At 32.7% G+C, this 21,471-nt stretch overlaps 1 protein-coding gene across 4 annotated transcripts in view; it reads left to right on the forward strand.

Moving 5' to 3' along the window:
* LOC143069448 (ATP-binding cassette sub-family C member 10-like) overlaps positions 1–21,471 on the forward strand; it is a 153,375-nt gene that overhangs the window by 24,610 nt on the left and 107,294 nt on the right. For 3 of the 4 annotated variants that reach the window (XM_076244086.1, XM_076244087.1, XM_076244085.1), the window contains 3 exons: positions 1,075–1,328; positions 4,636–4,879; positions 6,623–6,876. In XM_076244086.1, the coding sequence (XP_076100201.1) occupies positions 1,075–1,328; positions 4,636–4,879; positions 6,623–6,862 (738 nt within the window). In that variant the 3' untranslated portion in view covers positions 6,863–6,876. Of the gene's footprint in view, positions 1–1,074; positions 1,329–4,635; positions 4,880–6,622; positions 6,877–21,471 lie in introns of those variants that run through there. The other variant, XM_076244088.1, reaches the window with a different exon arrangement.

A 21,471-nucleotide genomic window follows, 5' to 3' on the forward strand; every position in this document is an offset into this window, starting at 1 on the left:
TTGACTCATCCGAGGTTCGACTCATCTGAGGTAGGTCGAGTGTGACGTCATATATTTGAAATGTATGAAATACCAATATGCGATTTCTGTAAACTAGATGCATGTTTATTGATCATTGTGCTTTTTTCGATATGATAATATATGATTGTGTATTTATGTTCCGTATTTTTAAAGATTCAACACACAACAATCACAAATAAAATCAATACACAAATATTTACAAAGATCAATCACTATAAATTATGGAATCATTAGCGAAAATATTTTCATACCTAATCTTTAAAGAATGTGAACAGTGTTCATAGATTAAAAAGACCGACTCATAATAATTAATAAAATATTTTAATCCTTTTAATTATTGTTCTTATTCCAATGACTAATTTAATCTCAGCTTGGGTGATTGAAATTCGTTTCGTTTTTATACCAAGTGAAATAGGTTCAGCACATTCAAGTTCTGCATGGACGATCAACAAAGGTATTGATTAGCGGTCATCATAAACATGTCATTTTAACTGTTTTACAAACAAGTATGTTTACAAAGCTTTAATCAGTTATGGAAATGAATAGGTTAAACAAGAAAAACATCTGTTATGAATTTTATTTTTAAAGTTTTTATTTCTTTCGATTTTTTTTAAAATTTTGAACTTCGAGACATCAGGGTCAATTTACATCAATTTTACATCAACGGGACTTAAGAATTACCTCGACTTAACCGAGAATTCGAATCATCCGAGTTCGACTCATCAGAGGTTAAAATGCATTGATCAAACTGGAATTATACTGGGACCCAGAAATTACTTCAACTCATCTGAGTTTTCGACACAACAGAGTTCGACACAACAGAGTTCGACACAACGAGGTTTGACTGTATTGTTTTTATGCCCCTTTTTGTCTTTTTTCACTCTTCACTTGTTTCAGTACTTTTACATCTTTGGTTTTCAAATATTTTGTTTTAGGCATTCCTGATGACGGTAACTATAGAAAAATTATTTGGATGCAAAAAATTTACAAAATGTTATTTTTTATTTTTATGAGAACTGTTTAAGAAATGACAATATTTTTTGTATTTTCTAGGTATCACCAGTTTGGCCAACAGCAGGAATAATCTTCTTTAAAAATGTGTTCATGAGGTACCGTGAAGGATTACAAGATGCTTTGCATGATGTCACATTCCAGACACATCCAGGGGAGAAGATCGGCATTGTGGGAAGGACTGGATCTGGAAAATCCAGTCTATTTTTAGTACTGTTTAGAATTGTAGAAATTCAAAAAGGAAGTATTACTCTGGATAATACAAATCTACAACACATAGATCTCAAAGATATTAGGTAGGAATGATAACTTCAGACATTTTGAATTTAGAGATCAAAAAGCATTGAGGAATTTGTGATCTGACAAAGAAGAAATGGTCTGTTTATCCCTGTCATCTTTCATAAATTTTAAGTATGTTATACTGAATAATTTCTGAATGCGGGATTGAGATCCTTAGATATCTTGCAGATGTTTGGTGGCTGTTAATATTATATTTGATACTGAAAATATGAGGAAATTGATGTTATTTAACAATTGAAAACAATGCATTTTAAAGGTCAGGATGAAATGAATAACAAAATATTCTTTAGAATTTTCATTGTCAATTTCTGGTGAAAAACTAAATCAAACCGAATGTTATGTTCACCTTTAAATTTATCTAGAATTGAAGCTGACTTGAACAAAACTTGTCTGGCAATAAAGGGAAGACTACTTTTTCCCTCCTGTATTTCCTTTTTAGCTCACCTGGCCCAAAGGGCCAAGTGAGCTTTTCTCAGCACTTTGAGTCCATCGTCCATCGTCCATCTGAAACTACTAGAGCCAAATTAAACCAAACTTGGCCACAATCTTCATTGGGGTATCTAGTTTAAAAAATGTGTCCGGTGACCTGGCTAACTAACCAAGATGGCCGCCATGGCTAAAAATAAAACATAGGGGTAAAATGCAGTTTTTGGGTTATATCTCAAAAACCAAAGCATTTAGAGCAAATCTGACATGGGATAAAATTGTTTTTCAGGTCAAGATCTATCTGCCTTTAAATTTTCAGATGATTCTGCTGTCCCTGAAATGGTAATTTTAAGGAAATTTTGCCGCTTTTGGTTATTATCTTGAATATTATTATAGATAGAGATAAACTGTAAAAATCAATAATGTACAGCAAAGTAAAACCTAAAAATAAGTCAACATGACCAAAATGGTCAATTGACCCCCTAAGGAGTTATTGCCTTTTGTATAGCATATTTACCTGAGGGTATCAGGATATTGGTATTTAGTCAGATCTTAACCAGAATATGTGACACATTTAGAATTCTAAAATTTATAAAACGTAAACAACATGTCGAAATATTTATGCTTGAAATAAATATATTTTTGGATAAGTTATTTCAAGCACACAAGGTGTATAGTGTCTTATACAATTACAGGTTTGTAATGTTTAACAACCCTATTATATCAGTGTGTAAACACGTCTAATTATGAGCTTTGAAAGGCAAGTAGTTCGAGCATTTTTCTGAGTTAGTGTTAAAAAATTTCAAACAAATATTCTTTACTGTGGTTAGCATTCATTAGTCGTAAGTATCTATAGATTAACAAATTGTGGTTATATTGATAATTTAGAATCTTCCCTAAAGGTGGCGCAAAAATTTGTAGCTAAATAATTCGATTGATGTGTCATTTGTATACAAGAGTTATATTCCTTTGAAATATGAGTCTCTGTTCAATTTCATAAAGTCTATATGTTGATTGTCTACCTTGAACAGGGTTATAGTTTTATCTTATACATGTAGTTTTTTTTTTATTGAATTTAAAATTGTTACAAAATCTGCAATGTACTAGATACTTGCATTTTTCATTAGTATATCAAAGACATTTAGGTATTTTCTTTTATTTGTTTTGAAATGTTTAAAATTAATATATACCAATATAAAGAATTATTTTGTTATCTTATAAATATGTTTTTGTTATCTGAAAGCATTCATACCGTCAAAACTAAGCAAGGTCAATTTTCCTTTATCATCACCAACTTTCTTAGAGCGATGAGACAAACTGCTCTAAATCACAGATCACAGGCACTCGTTTCAGAATAAAAATATCCTTTATTTATGAATTGAATGCTTCTTTTTTTAAATTCATTAAGGTGTAAAAGCGTTGACCAAAGTACATTTTGTATAAAGTGCAGAGGCGCTTCATTTTAAAAATGTGCGCATGGTCAACGCTTTTACAACCTTATGAAGTTACAAAATTAAGCAATCGATACTTATGATTACATTTTTTTAGCTATGAACATGAAAACAAGAATTTTATATTATTTTTATTTAATTCACCTGTGCACTTTATTGTGGGACCACGTGTTATCATGAATGGTAAGTTTTATTGAGCAATGCAATTGCTTAAGGAATAATATGTGATGTGCAGTTAGCCAATCAGAATAAAGTATTATAATGAAACATACATCTAATGTAATTATTATACCTTAATATGCCATTAAGGTAAATAGGGGGAAATATTCTGAAACAAGTGACTATGTCACAGGAAAAGCATCTTCCAAGTATTCATGAAATTGCTCTCTATTAAAGCCATTTCCTGGAAATTACTAATAAAAACCACTTTTTTCCTTCTCTTAATTTGAGGTACAATATTCCGGTGAAAAACATTATTTGTGTTGTCAAGAATACATTGTTTCAAGTTGTAGTATGCATAAAAAAATGCCCAACAGCATTCGTCATTCTACTCGTAAAGGCATCTGTTTCTAAGATCGGTATGGTTTATACCATTATGCCAGAACTTAAATGAAGCAGAAAGATGATGTAACTTATCTGCTTTACTCCATCCCTTAAGACAAATACATGAAAGAAGTGTAATAACGCCTAACACAAACACAAAACAGTACACCATAGTCACCATTTTATTCCAGAAGCTTCTAACTGATGCCGAATGCTAGAGTGTAAAATTGTAATTGAAACCTACCCAAAACAATAAGAACTTTTCTGAAAAAGACTTTAAATGAAAACAGAACTATATCATCTTCCCATAATGATTGAATGTAAGGAAAATTGTCCAGAGTTATCTTACTTTAATCACAGAGAGGGGAAAGGAAACAATTTTTAATTTAAGCCTAATTAACATTAAAACAATTTTTCACTAACAAATAAAGTTACCTTATTGAAATATACGGACTTTGTTAGCTAAATCTATTAATTTTATTAGATATTATGAATTTTTATGACAATAGAGAAACATGCTACTTTATATTAAATTTTTAACAATTTTCATAAATTTGTAAATTTTTACTAACTTTTTCTACTGACACTGTAACTACTGGGCCAAGTTTATTTTAGATAGGGATAATTGTAAGCAGCACGAATGTTCAGTAAAGTGAGATCTACAAACACATCACCATCACCAAAACCCATTTTCGTCATAAATCCACCTGTGTCCTTTGTTGATTTTCACATAGACCAAGTTGAGCGACACAGGTTTGAGAAATATTGTAGTTTTGGATTTGTCACATCGTATAGGAGAAGATTTCAACAAATTGATGTAAACACTTTTCTTGTATTTCCTATAAACATTTTCATTATAGAAAAAAAATCCCTTCTTTTTCAGGTCAAGATTAGCCATTATTCCACAAGACCCCTTTTTGTTCAGTGGAACTGTGAGAGAAAATCTTGATCCTACATCATGTCATATAGATTCAGATCTGAATAATGTATTAGAAAGATGTCATCTGAAGGTACCTGTAGATAGACTGGGTGGTCTAGAGGCTGATGTAGGAGAACGTGGCAGAAATTTCTCTGTAGGACAAAGGCAACTTGTGTGTCTAGCTAGGGCATTATTAACTCGAGCAAAGGTTAGTAATTAGATATTTTTTCTTGGATGATATTTCTGTGTAGGACAAACATACCTTGCCTGTATAACTAAGGCATTGTTTACCCAAGCAGTGATAGATTTTTATATTCAGTCAGATATGACAGTTTTTTGTAGGGCAAAGGCAGTTTGTCATTTTGCTATGGTATTGTTAACAAAATCTTGGGCAATATTTTTTTCTGTATTCTGGCAAGGTTTCTCTGTAGGGGAGACACCTGAAGTGTTCTGCTATATTTTTGGAAATAGAAGAGATGATACAAGTTGAGCAGGTATAGCTGTCCCTCTGAAGCACATGTTGGTATCAGATTTATGTTATCTGGCTTGCAACAAAATTTGCAGAAAGTAGGAGAAAAATACGATAATTTTTGGGTGGCATGAACTATTTATAATCTTTAAATTTTAGTAGGTAGAATAAAATTGAGAATGGAAATGGGGAATGTGTCAAAGAGACAACAACCCTCCCAAATAAAAAACAACAGCAGAGGGTCACCAACAGGTCTTCAATGTAGCGAGAAATTCCCGCACCCGGAGGCGTCCTTCAGCTGGCCCCTAAACAAATATATACTAGTCCAGTGATAATGAACACCATACTAATTTCCACATGCTTCATGTGTTTCGTTGAAAAACTCACTTTTTGTCATGTAAATTTTTCACTTATTATGAGTAATAAGAAAATTTTATTTAGTACATTGGATCCTAGAAAGGTCTTCAGGTCTGTCAGACAGGTTTCACCTAACCTCAGCTTCATTCCATAGATCAGTGATCATGGTCAAAGTAATGGGATTCGGTCCATTTGTCAGTAACCATAAGCAATAGGTAAACTGTACTTGATGTATTCAAGGATTGTAAGGTGTAAAAATCCCACTGGCAGATATCATCTGACCTTAACCCCAAATTCTTTGTTTATTGGTCAAGTTCATGTTAAGATTCCCAAGATTGGTCCTATTATTAAATACTATTACTGCTGTAACCATATTAAAACTAGTTTACTGATTATGTCTATTTGTTCATGCATTGTTGTAAAAATAATGGAATTTGATGCGACTGTCATACAAGTGAGAGGTTTAGCGCTATAAAACCAGAACCAATCAACCATTTTCTACATTTGTAAATGCCTGTACCAAGTCAGGAATATGACAGTTGTTGTCCATTTGTTTGATGGATTTTATCATTTGATTTTGACATTGATTGGGGACTTTCCGTTTTGAATTTTCCTCTGAGCAGTATTTTTGTGATTTTACTTTTTAGGAAAAGTTCAATTATATCTGTTAGGCAGGGTTTATCTGACCTTGACCTCATTTTTCATGGTTTGCTGTTCAATATAAGGTTTTTCTGGTTCAGTCAATGATTTTAAATAGGTTAATATTTTTTGTGTATGGAATAATTGTAAGGTGTGCATTTTATCTTGCAGAGTTAAACTGACCTTGACCTCATTTAAATGGATCAATTATAAAGTTATCTTAACTTGCAACATAACAACCAATCATAATCTGTGAAGTAGGTGACACATTTCAGTGAGTGCACTGTTGTAAATTTAAAAAATAAAGAAATTGAAATAGAACACTTCAAATAAAAAAGTAGTTTGAATATGTAAGAATACTAAAGACCAAAAATAATGATCCTGGGAGAGAATCAAGATTTCAAAAGACTTCAAAGCAGATGATTCTAACTGTTTAACTTACATGTCAAATATAAAATGCTGTAGATAGAAATTTTATTATTTCAGGTTTTGTGTATAGACGAAGCCACTGCCAGTATCGATTTTGAAACTGACCAACTCATTCAAGAAACAATAAAACAAGAATTCCATGACAGTACCGTGCTGACTATAGCACATAGAATCGACACTATACTGAACAGTGATCGTGTGTTAGTGATGAGTGAAGGCAGTGTGGCTGAGTTTGATCAGCCAAATATCTTATTACAAAAAACTGAATCTCTTTTCTTCAAACTAGTCCATAAATAAATTATGTCACTATCTATTTAGTTATTGTGTTTATATGAATGCCATTAAAGAAGAACCTAATTTACGGGCATTTATTTCAGGTAAAAACTGAATTGAATCTGATGTTGGGTTAAGTTTTGTAAACAGAAAAAAATGGGACTATCAAAATCAATAAATTTAGGCATTTTGCATCACCAGTGTCAACAATTTCTTAAGGTTTGTTATCCAGTTTGAGAGTTTAAAGGGAACCATTTAAGAATAGTTGGAGATATTTGTTATAAAATTGTATCAGTTTTGGCACAATCATTTTCTATTTAGATTAGTTGGCCATGTTCCCTCAGTTATGACTTAAACTTTTATAAAGAGTATAGATAATTGCATTGGATATTAGAATGCAAGTACCATACTCACACAATCCCATTAAAAAACGAGAGGTTCTAAAGAGCTTTTGTTGCTCACCTGATATATTTGTTTACAATTGATGCACCCCCACAAACTATGAATCTTGAAACAAGCTCACTATAGACACTAGGATTGAATATTTGACGCCAGATGAGCGTTTCGTTAAATGAGTCACCAGTGACCATGGTGACGGTAACAACAGTTTAAAATATCTATTTACTGTGCAGAATTATAAATTAAAAGACGTACACTTCATGATTTTTGAACAAAATAAAAAATAATATATCAAATATATTATTCCTAAACTTATAAAAGTGCTTTTGTAAGATGCATGTCTAATTGTATTAATCACATGAATTAAGCCTTAATCAATTGATTTTTATAGTTTGCTTTTATGTTGTATCATTATCACAGGTTATGGGATGGTTAGCCCCCTCAAACTAGTGTAAACGCGGCATTCTATATATGTCCGTCTGAAGTTAGGAACCTATAATTTAGTGGTTGTTGCTGTTTATCATATGCATTTGTTTCGTTTAGTGTTTTGTATAGTGTGTTATTGTGTTGTGCTGTTGTACTGCTGTCCAGTGTTATAGGGCGGGTTTGGTGCGATCAAATAAGTTTCACCCTACCATACTCTTTATGTGTCACTAAGTCAGGAGCCTGTAATTAAGAGGTTGTCGTTTGTTGCTGTGTATCATATTTGTTTTACGTTCATCATTTGGTATATAAATTAGGTCGTAAGTTTCCTCGTTTGAACTGTTTTACACTTGTCATTTTGATGCCCTTTACAACTTGCTGTTCGGTGCGATCGAAGTCGCCAAGTAGCCGTGTGGAAGGCCGTTAATTTTGTGTCCTCAATGCTCTTCAACTTTGTACTTGTTTGACTTTATAACTATTTTGATCTGAGCGTAACTGATGAGTCTTTTGTAGACGAAATGCGCGTCTGGCGTATTAAATTATAATCCTGCTTCCTTTGATAACTATTGACCTATAACCGTTTTCATCTTGAATATTGAGATTTGGATGAAGAGGTGTCTCGTTGTCACTAATTCCACATGTTCTTATTTCTATGTACATAAAAAATTAAAAAAAAAAAAACAACCTTTCTTTGTTCATAAGATCTTTTTTCTTTTGTTATTTGAAACAACGAGGAAAACATTTATCCTAACTGATGTAATAATGTTTTAGAAATATTTCATATGAAGGCTACTGTTGATAGACTTGGGGACCTGGAGACTAATGTTGGAGAACGGCGCATTTTGAATTCAAAGGAAACTTGTCTGTTTAGCTAAGGGTTAATCGGACAAGGATAAGAGCTAAGCTTAGTTTCTTAGACACCATCTTTGCGTAGGATAAATTTACAACACTTTTTAGATCACCTGGCCCGAAGGGCCAAGTGAGCTTTTCCCATAACTTGGCGTCCAGCGTCCGTCGTCGTCCGTTGTCGTTAACTTTTACAAAAATCTTCTCCTCTGAAACTACTTGGCCAAATTAAACCAAACTTGGCCACAATCATCATTGGGGTATCTAGTTTTAAAAATGTGTGGCGTGACCAAAATGGCCGCCATCGCTAAAAATAGAACATAGGGGTAAAATGCAGTTTTTGGCTTATAACTCGAAAACCAAAGCATTTAGAGCAAATCTGACATGGGGTAAAATTGTTTATCAGGTCAAGATCTTTCTGCCCTCAAATTTTCAGATGAATCCGACAACCGTTGTTGGGTTGCTGCCCCTGAATTGGTAATTTTAGGTAATTTTTGCTGTTTTTGGTTATTATCTTGAATATTATTATAGATAGAGATAAACTGTAAACAGATGTCGTTTGATTGCCAATGAGACAACTGTTCACAAAGGACCAAAATGACAAAGACATTTATACAACTATAGGCCACCGTACAGCCTTCAACAATGAGCAAAGCCTATACCACATAGTATGTCTTCATTTTAATGGCACCACCGTCAGGCTATTGAAAATGCATATTTGTATTTATTTTATGTAAAATAAAAAGTGTAATGAATAATACAAAGTTTAGATGGATATTAAAAAAATATTAAAACTCTCAAAAATTAGACGTTTTATCAAATAAAAAAACTTCATAATAGTGTAATGTGTATCAAAAGTAATGTATCTAAGTCATCACACTAACAGTTTAAGAACAATTTATCCCGTTCAATCAGATATTTATTCTCTATTAATTAATCAACCGTTGAATTACTATATCAAGACAAATTCGGGCCGTCTATAAAAAAAACATACTGTCTATGATGATTAGTCACACCCTATATAATGTCAGTCTGTTTTAGAGTGACAACTTGGGCAGTCCTGCAGACAATGGTTCGTTCATTTTATGATAGATATGAAAAGATAAATGGACAACCTCGACCTTTCTATGGGTAACACTATATACCTGGAAAAAAGTATTCCAACACTTCCATTAAAAACAATGCAAAATGACATGATTGTAGAATGTGTATAATTTGGGTTTTGCTAAATACCTTTAATCTGTTTATGGTTTCAAATTCAATGCAGTGTATTAACTTACTTTTTATCTAATATTAATACTTTTTCCAGGTGTATAGTATCGTCAAATCAGTCTGTTCGACCTTCAAGCAAAGAAAAAAAAGAAGAAAAAAAAATGATTCATTCTTAAGCAATAAACCAAAATTAAATATTGAATACAGTCACTAATATTTTAGAGATTCACGACTTGGGAGAGGCACAAAAAGACTATGTGTTGGGTTGAATATGTGAGATTGCATAGCCTTTCCCTTGTCGAGGGACAGTGAGGAAACCGCTAAACAAACGATAAAAACCAGTGTGAAAGAACTTGCTTCATCTAAACACAAAAGCAAATAAAAGATTAGACAAACAAAGTGTCGAGCTAAGAAACATACAGTTACTAAACACAAAGATGAAAGTTCACTACAACTTAGAAATAAATCGTATTTACGAGAACTACATATCAATCAGTACATATCTGAAATAGGCTATAATTCTGTGTAATGCTGAAATACAATTTCGACATCTTATAGTCCAGAAATTATTCATAATTGTATAGCAATACATAAGAAGTTATGTTTGAATTTATTGAAACATGTTAGTAAGTATACAAATCTTACTTTGTATATTTAATAAAAATGGGGTACTATATATGGAATACATCATTTCGGGTCTAGTTTTTAATACTGAGGATTGATATTCTTTTTTTCTTGGATACCAATTTACGAGGATTGAAGACAAACATCTATTTCGATATTCTCTTTTATCTCTCCACACACACAAGTATGTATAAACTTATTATTCTTATTCGCGTTTCACCTATAGCCAAGAAATATACGAAAATTATACCCATTGCAGAAAATGAATCCACAATAAACTGCTTCGAAAAATATAAGGTTTCTATACAGATTTGCTTTAAAATAAGCGAGATAATTAACCACATCCGATGTACAAATAATACCACTTCTGATGTCATAAGTAACTTTCATTATATTGATTCGTACCAAAAACATTGATTTTAATTTTTCAATACATAAGCATGCAATACGGGAAATAATTAATATATAATATGTAAAGATTAAGCAACAGAAATCAATGGTAAACATTTGGTGTATGCGGTTTCTGCTCCACATGTGACAACCGTCATTATACTCTTCAATTACAGATCAAATGATAAGTTGATTTCGGTAACGTGACAATCAAATGCTATATTACAAAATTCTTTATTGGGAATCTGCTATACATACATTTCTGGCTTGTTTTAATTATATAAAAAAAAATCCTTATCATGGTTCTTTGCTATAGTCATTCTGATTGTCTGTTAAAAACAACTCTTTCTTTTGTACAAAATGCATAAAATGTGGTGTCAATAAAAAATCAATTATTATGAAGGCTTTGTTTATTAAAGTAGAATTTGTCTCTTCTTTAACATTTTGAAATAAGATATTGTATCTGCGTTTCTCGTTTTCTGTCATCAAACAAAATTCTTTCAATCGGTTTTTATGCTTAGAATGAGAAAAACAAATATAAAATGAAGACAAGTCAAATGTTTAATACTATTGCATGAGGGAATAGGACATTGATAGTATATACTATATCATATCTTTTCAACTTTTCTAACTTTTAAGTTTCCAGATCTGATCCACACCACCTCTAACTAGAGTAGTTAGTTTTCCCAGTAATGGTGAAGCCCGGTTTTTGTTTGTTAAGGGATCTCTGAAGGACACCAGATAAAAAAGATGATATTGATATGAATACCGGAGCAGGTTTTAAGGGAATATTTGGCATACCAAGCAATGTTATAATGTTTGTTAGGACTCTTATTTAGTTTGGGTGTAAAGAAATATAATAGATGACCCAGTTCTATATCTTTGAACCTGGCCCGTTTTTTTCTCTTTTGTAATTTGTTTATCTGTACCGTTAAATGCCTATCATGGAGGTAAGACAAGTGCTTAACAACATTTAGGTGTTTGTAGATAGATGAAACACGAGTGCTTTATTCTGATTTGTTTCAACGACCTCACAGTCTCAGCACATTCGAAAACAAATATAATCGTTTTCATTATCATGGTTTGCTTATTATCTGGTGTAATCACTGAGTAAGACCTTCACTACAGTTGGTAATCAAAACCCACAAGTGAAATAAAACAGTCAACAATATGTCTAAATATTTAAAAATTTAAAATAAAAAAATACGATAAAAACCGCACAAAAACAGAAACCCCATCAAAAACTGGAAGTCAACTCAGGTGCATCGGAATTGACAGTAGTTCCTGTCGCACTAGTTCTTCCAGTCGTGTAACTGAATGATAGCATTCGTTAAATTTTGGAGTGATGACTTCAATTGATCATTGTAAACAGAAATTCTTTAAACACGAAATCAGTTTAGAAAATATACCAGCATTGTACAGTTGTCCATAATTTTTCGAGTTGAAAGCCGGTGCCGAAATAGTGGTATTACACCTGAATGTTATGTTTTCGATTGAAAAGTAAAAGAAATTATATTAACTCTGGAATAAAATTGTGGGTTATATTTAACAAAAATTATTTACTGCAAAGACTTTAAACCCAACGACAAGGATAATGAAAAAGTTTGTCTCAACTGCATTTCAGCAAACATATTCTATACTATACGATGCAATTCGGTGTTGCATTCGTTCATTCTTTTTAGATCAACTTTGAAATACACAAATAGCTTCTAGCTATGAAACTAAGACTATTGTTGGTTGGAAGCGTTACACAGGCGGTCTAGTTATTTAATAAAAAATCAATAGAGATGCGATACATAAGAACAGAAAGTCCCTGATTTCACAAGACTGCAAAATTGCCATTTCATATGACAAGACGAATAAAAGAGGGACAAAAGATACCAGAGGGACAGTCAAACTCATAAATCGAAAATAAACTGACAACGCCATGGCTAAAAATGACACTTTTGACCATATAAGGAGCAAGTTGAACATTTTATTTTATGACAACGTTAAAACGCTGCCCTGTAAAAGTTCGACTGTGCTATTCAAAAGAAGTAAAATCACAAAAATACTGAACTCTGAGGAAAATTGAATCGAAAAATCCCTAATCAAATTGACAACAACTGTCATATTCCTGACTTGGTACAGGTATTTTCCAATGTAGAAAATGGTGGACTGAAACTGGAAATACTGTCATCGACCGATTACAGACTGGAGTATTCAAAAGAGATGAAGAAATAACTGAAAATATTTGCCAGAGCACAGGTTCTTAAATTTCGAATAGATACCAGTAGACTGGTTGTATTAAAGCCTGACCGAGGTGCTGACGACATTGTCTGTAGACTCCTGGTCAAGGTCGTTACATGTGGGTATTTATTCTATGGAATCGAAGCGTGGCCCCATCAGTCACTGCAAGTGGGCAAGACAAGACAATATAATTTATTACAACTTAGACATGTGTATGGCGCTAAAAGAGGATTATAGGTGATATCATACAATAAATATACCAGGGATATACCAGGATTCAGAAGAAACAGCTCATATACAGTCTGCAATCAACAGTAACAACATGGCTCTAGAGGCCGTATCTTGGACCTTTTTTTTTAGGCACAGACAGAATAAAGCACGAGAGTGCGTCAAGTTTAGGGTCGGGATATTCTGAAATTGACGCAAAATCTGGTTCAGTTATGTGTCCCGTCTAATTCTTCAGAAACGTAACGTTATGGATAAACTGGTGTCTTCCGACTCAATAGGTTATGGTTTATACTAGGATAATAAATAAAAAATACTTAGGCAGTCACAACACTTTTATTTACTAAAACAAAACCAGACAAGACCATAGTAATAAAACAGCAATAAAACTTCTAGCAGTCAATAGTTCAATAAAAAAAATATCAAACTGAAATGAAATTTTCAAACGAAAAAGTCCCGTTGGCAAAATCAAAAGTTCAAATATTTTTTACAAAATCGCTACCCCGAAATCTAGTAGTTGAGCAACTTCAACCAGGGAATGGTTTCAGATGCAGAAGACGGGTCAGCAGGTCTTGTTTGAGAGGTCTAGGTGATCTTATTTGAAAGGATTGTTGAGTCATATTCAATAATTAGGCAAACACCATATAAAGTTGATTTTATGTTTTTCTTACGAAACTTAAAATTTAAAATTTGTTAAACTATAGTTAGATGTATTTTATCAAAAAATTGAGCAAGGTAAACGTTTGAAACGAAAAAAAGTCTCCTATATATGTACGTAGGAGTAATAAGATTGGCACTGTTTAACAACGCAGGCATTTGAAAAAAATAATGAGCAAATAATCTAACATTGAAAGCATAAACAATATGAACTCCTTTTAGCAAAGGAAGAAACGGAGGTGTACGTACTTAGGGGGTAGATAGTATTTTGTAATCTGATAGCACTTGTCATGTTACTCACTGTATTGGAAAGTTTTGAAATAAGTCATTTTTATTGATAATCTTGATGTTACCAAAATGGAGCAAAAAGAAAGGATAGGATCAAGAAAGAGTGGAACATTTTCATTATCATTTGTGACTCTGATAGTACTCAACGGTCAAACAGATTCCGAATCCCTGAAAACAATTATGGGATCTTTAGTTTAAGCCCCACTCCCACTAGACCACGATCGCACCACGCTCAGCGCGATCTAAAATAAATTTAGATCGTGGTGAGGTCGCGGTATGAGCGGCATGAAATTGTTAATTTTCGTTGCTTTCACGATGCTTCTACGTCCTAATTACGCTTCTATAACGATCCCGCTACGATTAAACCACGTTCTCACTGCGCTTATTCTACGACCTCACTACGCTTATAAAGATCTTTCTACGCTCTTCACGTTCTCACTACGCCCATACCACGAGTTATCCGATTGCAACACGATCTTTCTGCGATTATAGCACGTTCTTACCACGATTATACTACGTTCATATCACGATCTTACTACGTTCTCAGCAATACCGTCAATATCGTGTTTCATATCAATATAGTTCCGTTCCTTCTATATCTGATTAAAACGGCGATTTCACGCAAACAATAAGACATGCCACCAAAATCTACTAGAACACGTGGGCGAGGTGGTAGGGGTTGATGTAGAGGAAGAGGGAGCAAAGTATGAACGCCATACTAAACTCCAAAAAGTACACAAGAAACTAAAATTAAAAATAGTACAAGACTAACAAAGGCCAGAGGCTCCTGACTTGGGACAGGCGCAAACATAGTGGGGTTAAACATGTTTTTGAGATCTCAACCCTCCTTCTATACCTCTAGCCAACGAAGAAAAGTAAACGCATAACAATACGCACATTAAAATTCAGTTTAAGAGAAATCCGAGTCCGATGTCAGAAAATGTGACTAAAGAAAATAAACAAAATGACAATAATACATAAATAACAACAGACTACTAGCAGTTAACTGACACGCCAGCTCCAGACTTCAATTAAACTGATACTATACACATAAGTAGTATATTACTTGTCATCAAGAGATGTCGGAACGACCAATCAAACCTGAATTACAACCTATTGCTGGTCCATAAAGCTCAAATGACGATATTTAAGTGAACGATAGCAGAGATGACACAGATGTGTCAATATATATAGGAAGATGTGGTATGGGTGACAATGAGACAACTTTCCATCAACGTAAAATATATAAAAGTAAACCATTATAGGCCAAGGTACGGCCTTCAATACGGAGCCTTGGCTCACACTGAACAGCACGCTATAAAGGGCCCACAAAAATACTAATGTTAAACCATTTAAACGGGAAAAACCAACGGTCTAATCTATTTAAAAACGAGAAGCATGGTTGAGCCGTTAGAGCAAATGGATAAATACATTCAGACAAACAAAATCTAGGGAGTTTGTTTTAATATATTTTATGTAAAATTACAATAAAAATGATGGTCGTAGTGTGAACGTAGTAAGGTCGTGAGAAGAGCGTGATGAGGACGACAAGGGCGTGCTAGAATCGTACTATGGTCGTGAACAGCGTGGTAAAGTCATAGTGGAAGCGTAGTTGGATCGCGGTGAGAACGTGATGGTCGTAGTAAAGTCGTGATAACGTCGCTGTAAGATCGTAGCGCAATCTCTCCGAATAGAATCACGCTTTCGCTACGCTCACGCTACGATTGTACAGCGACCTTTGCGATCTTGCTACGATCTTAGTACGCTTCTACTACGACCTTATTTCGCCACGACCGCACCACGATTGTTTTGAACATGTTCAAAGTTGGCCACGCTCTTCACGATCCTGAAGACTTCACCACGACCGTGGTACGACCTTACTGCGACCTACACGATCGTACCACGATCATCAAAATTTGCATTTTTTTCACAGATCGTAGTGCGATCGTGGCCTAGTGGGACTAGGGTATTAAACAACATGTTTTTCTTCAAAAGTGCACAAAATACAATTATACAATAAAAAAATACTGGGATTATATACCAAAATTGAGAAATGCGATAAAAACGTCATTAGGAGAGATAGCATTAGAGATCATATGTAAAGGATATAAATAATAAATTATCAAGAGATAACTAGACATAATACATAGACAATTATAGTGCATTGCCTTGACATATCAACGATATAAGGATGAGACTTAGAAACGGGGAAATGCGAGGCTGTGACGAGTTATTTCCCCGTTTCGGGCCGAAGCCTTATATCGTTGATATTTCAAGTCAATACACTATTATTGTCTTTATACTGCAATCTAAAATAAACATTTTCAATTGTTGTTTAATGCGTTAAGGTTGTTTATTTGATTTAGATATTAGGGGGAAATACCCTTTTAAAAGGCCTCACATCATGCTTGCGGAGAAATATACAACACAATGAAATTAACATTTACCTGTTGAAACCAACACTCGAAGGTGAACGAAATCGTTTGAGTATGGACTTAACTATCAACCATAAGCATAAAAAATAATGATTTATAGGTTGCAAACAAATATCTTAACAAATTAAATATGTTTTTCCAATAATTGCAAAAGAAACAATGTTGAGTCGTTTCACGCATCGTTGTATGGATTTGAAACAAGAACAGGTTGAAGAGGTTGTATGAATAATTCAATATTATTTCGACAATTTCTATTTAAATATTCATGAGGAAAAGTGATATAGGGTCAGTGACTGTATATGACATAGAAATATACAGTCTACGCATTTTGACTGCTCAAATAGAACGAGTGCAGTATAAATTTCTTAATACTGCATTCGTCCTATTTGAACAGTCAACGTGCGTCAACTGTAAATTTCTATGTCATATACAGTCACTAATCAGATATCACTTTTCCTCGTGAATATTTAGATAGTAGAGCATGAACTATATTTAAATATGCATGACGCCCCCTTCAAGCGTGAAACGACTCAAACTTATTTCTTTTATAATTGATGGAAAAACATATTTCACTTTTTAAAATTACTTGATTAAACCATAAATCATTATGTTTTATGCTTATTATTGATATTTTAGTCAAATGAATTTGTTCACCATCGATTTGGTTCAACAGGTAATGTACATTTTGTTGTGTTATATATTTCTCCGCCATATGTGAGGTATTTTTAAATGGAATTTTTCCATTTTTTAAATCAAATAAGTAGCAATGACACAATAAACAAAATTTGCAAATGTTTTTTTCTACATAACAGTATAAAGACAATAATAGTGTTTTGGCTTCGCATATCAACGATATCAGGATTAGGCTTAAAAACGGGAAATATTTATTTTTGAAATTTACATTGGAGTTTTCTATATTTTATTAGTGTTTTTTCATAACGAATGTTCACAATTGGTACTAATAAATCTGGTAATACACTTCACTTTTATTTCGAAAATAAGTTACCTCGCTAAAATAAAATTATTTTCATAAAAAGTTTTTCCCCGTTCAGGGATCCGTATCGACTACAAATGATTGTATATATTTTCTCACAGCGCATTTACATTCTGATTAAGTCGTTTTGATGTAACAAGCAGGTATACACGTTCTTGTGTGAGCATACCCGTTTAAACTAAAAATACCGTTAAGCAGTAATTATACTGCAATTACCTATTTTACTATACAGATAAAGCTATACGTATAAACGTTAACTTTATACGTCAATGACCTCAACTAACCTGTAAGCCCCGCCTACTTACCAGAACTACTGTATTTCATCAACAACGTCACGTCACAACCATGACAACTTGTAGTAACAAAGGTCAAACTTTTATGAATTTAAACTTGTTATGTCTTCAAATTGGTAATTTATATACCATGTCTATTAAATGTTATTAATTAAGTTCATTTTTCCTTTCTAATTCCTTAAAATGTCAATGTTTTACCGCCTGGACTACGCTCATAGGGAAATACCCCAAAATGGTACCCCAAGAGGGAAATTCCAAACACTTTTTTTTAACAATGTTTGTTACATATTTTTTTTTTTTTTTTTTTAATTTTTTATCGATTTCAGTATAAAAACAATATACGTATAGTGTCTTGAAATATGAAATTTATTTGTATTCGGCACGAAACAGGGGAAATAATGCTCGGTAGAACCTCGCACTTCCCCCGTTTCTAAGCCTCATACAAATAAATTTCATATTTCAAGACACTATACGTATATTGTCTATGTAGGCGTCAAGCAGATTCCAAAATCATATATACATGACTCAGCAGTGTCAAGCTGTTGACAGAATACGATAACATGTATTCACTATTACAACGTTGTGATATGTATACCTTTTGAACATACGGACGAATGGACACCCAGACAGAAAACACATGGAAAATATGACTGCTATGAATTCCAACCCGGATAAATATGACGTATTCATTTTGGATTTTATTTTTAACTCCTGAAACATATCTTATGATGAACAATTTGATAAGGAAATTTTGAAATAAATAGATGCGATACAATTGTCACGTAATCAGATATCAATCAGATATACCATGAAAATGAAATGAATAATAAATGCTATGTGATTATACTGCACATAATACTTTTCTTTAGATTTAAAATGATAAGTTTGATAAAAAGATATGTACAGTCAAAGTCCGTCCATTTGTTGCGGAACAGTTTTCATTGCCTACATCAGTAAGTGAAAGGTTCATGTGTACACAGCCAAAATTTGCTCGCATGAATTCACATGAATCTCATGTGAGATTCACCTCAAACGAGCTTATACATGAAACTCACTTGAAAATTTTCATGTGAATTTTACGAGATATTTTTCATGATTTTTATTCAATTTGAAAATTTAGATGTTATTTGAATTACTCTATTTTAAAAAAGTCGAAATTCATATGAGTTTCACATGAGATTCAAGTGAAACTCACAAAAACTGATTTTATGTGAGTTTCACGTATAAGCTCGCGTAAATTCACATGAAATAGATGTGAGTGAAATTTGCCTGTGTAGCACTTCTGTTTTGACTCGAGTTATCATTGATATGTTCATAATTATAAATTAACAAAACTTTGATTTTCTATAAAACGAAGGCTTTTCTACCTCAGGAATAGATTACCTTAGCTGTATTTAGCAAAACTTTTAGTGATTGTTGGTCCTCAATGCTCTTCAATTTCACTTTATTTTATTTTTGACTTTTAATTTTTTTTTATTCGAGAGTCACTGTTGAGTCTTTTGAAGATGAAACGCGCGTCTAGGGTAATTATAAAATTTCAATCCTGGTATCTATGATGAGTTTATTTCCTAACCAAATAAAGAGTCTTGGGAATGAAAATAATTAAAGTTACATAACTGTCAGCTTGAAATGAATATTAAAACTCAAAAGAAAATCTGCAGGTAGATTAAGTTGTATACAAGTCTCGAGTTTTTTTCCCTATTTTAGTTTTAATTGAAGTTGCAGCTTTTAGTGATAATCTACAATAGTTTAATATACATATGCCACTTATTTTCTTAATTTGTCCCTTTTTAATCATAAAAGATATTTTGACATTGGCACAATTTTAAAATGCAAAACAATTAAAAAATATTAAAAAAACATTTTTTTTAAAACTGTTTAACCGGTGATTAAGTTATAAATATAGATACACCATGAAATAATAAGAAGAAGAACAATGTCAAAATTGTAGATAAATCATAAAAATATAACCAAAACATTGTCAACACGATAATAATATTAAAAGATACATCACATAACTAATACTAGTATCAATCTAAAACAAGGTTCAATCCACCATTTTCAACATTTGAAAATACCTTTACCAAGTCAGGAATATGACAGTTGTTGTCCATTGGTTCGTTTTGTTTTATCTTTTGATTTTGCTATGTGATTAGGGACTTTTCGTTTTGAATTTTCCTCTGAGTTAAGTATTTTTGTGATATTACGTATTTCTATAACCGCAATATCGAATCATCATCTAAATAATTATATATAACAATAAAGATACAATATATAAATAATGATAATAAAACCAATGTCAACAAAGAACATGCATCATAAGAATAATGAAAATATGAACAATTTAGATACAACATACAAATAATAAAACTTTGGTTGTAACACGTCTTCCAGTTTTGTCTATCAGCTCATGGACATAATTTGGCATTTGACGTCAGCAACGGTTATTTTTCAAAATTTAAACCTTAAAATGGAATTTAGAATTGAATTATAAGGAATGACTGTAGCATTTTTTCCGTGTACTCGATGGCGCATAATTTAAAATAATTCTTATATGATTTGCATATCTAAATATACTTGAATTGGACTGGTCAATTATAATTTTTCTCTAGTTTTACACTTCGATAAACCATGACCCTGAAACTACTTTCGTAATCTATTCATGCGCGATACCGTTTTTGCAAGGATACTGGGATTTTCAGCAAATTGAGATTAAAGCATAACAGTTGTTTCTATTCTAATGCATATATATAACAAAAAGATTTAAAATTAATGCACTAAAGCTTCGAAAATGTGAATTTCCGGACGCAGAGTTCATATCCGTTCCATACATGCTCCGCAATACTGCACTTAGTATGAGTGTAGTGTTACAAAGTATTGAACGGAACGGATATGCTCTCTGCGCCGGAGATTGCGAAAATGTATAAAAATAAATTTAGATAAAATTCCGCGAAATTTCATGAAGGATTTGGCGAAGTTACGTCATGGCAAAAGACGACGTCATAGGAATGAAAACTTTCAAGAGACAGTTGGAAAGCAGGTTACGGTTTGACCCCTAGTTTATCAGCACCAATAGAGTCACGTGACCGTTAAAATTAAGTTAAAAAACGGACGAAACAAACCTGATTTTTACTCAGTAAATACTATTGTCGTAATAAAAAAATATTGACTAACCTTATCTTGAATATACATAGTTTTCACTCGTCAAAACTTACACATCAAATAAAAGTCCTTTATTCTTTATTTTATCTTCAAACTTGGAGTTTGGGTGAAAATTGTCGAGTCTCCCGATCGAAAAATCTAAATATTTATAAGGAAACTAAAAATGATGGGCTGAATTTAAATTTAATAAAGCATCTCATTAAGACAAACACTCGATATAAATATCTCGGCACTAGAATGTTGGATACGCAAACGTCAAGTTATTTTCGATACGAAGCGGTGGTTTTTATGCCGATTTGTGCAAGTGGTTATCTCCCCTTAATATCACCAGTCAAATATAAAAACCCAGTAAAATGCATAAAAAGGAGTTTACTTTACAAAAATTAGAAAGAAAATATACGAAACTCGATTTACAACTACATGTATGTTATAATAATATAAAGAAGAGATACTTCC

This window comes from Mytilus galloprovincialis, chromosome 3 (assembly GCF_965363235.1).
Source record: "Mytilus galloprovincialis chromosome 3, xbMytGall1.hap1.1, whole genome shotgun sequence".
In the NCBI taxonomy this organism is placed as follows: Eukaryota; Metazoa; Mollusca; class Bivalvia; order Mytilida; family Mytilidae; genus Mytilus; species Mytilus galloprovincialis.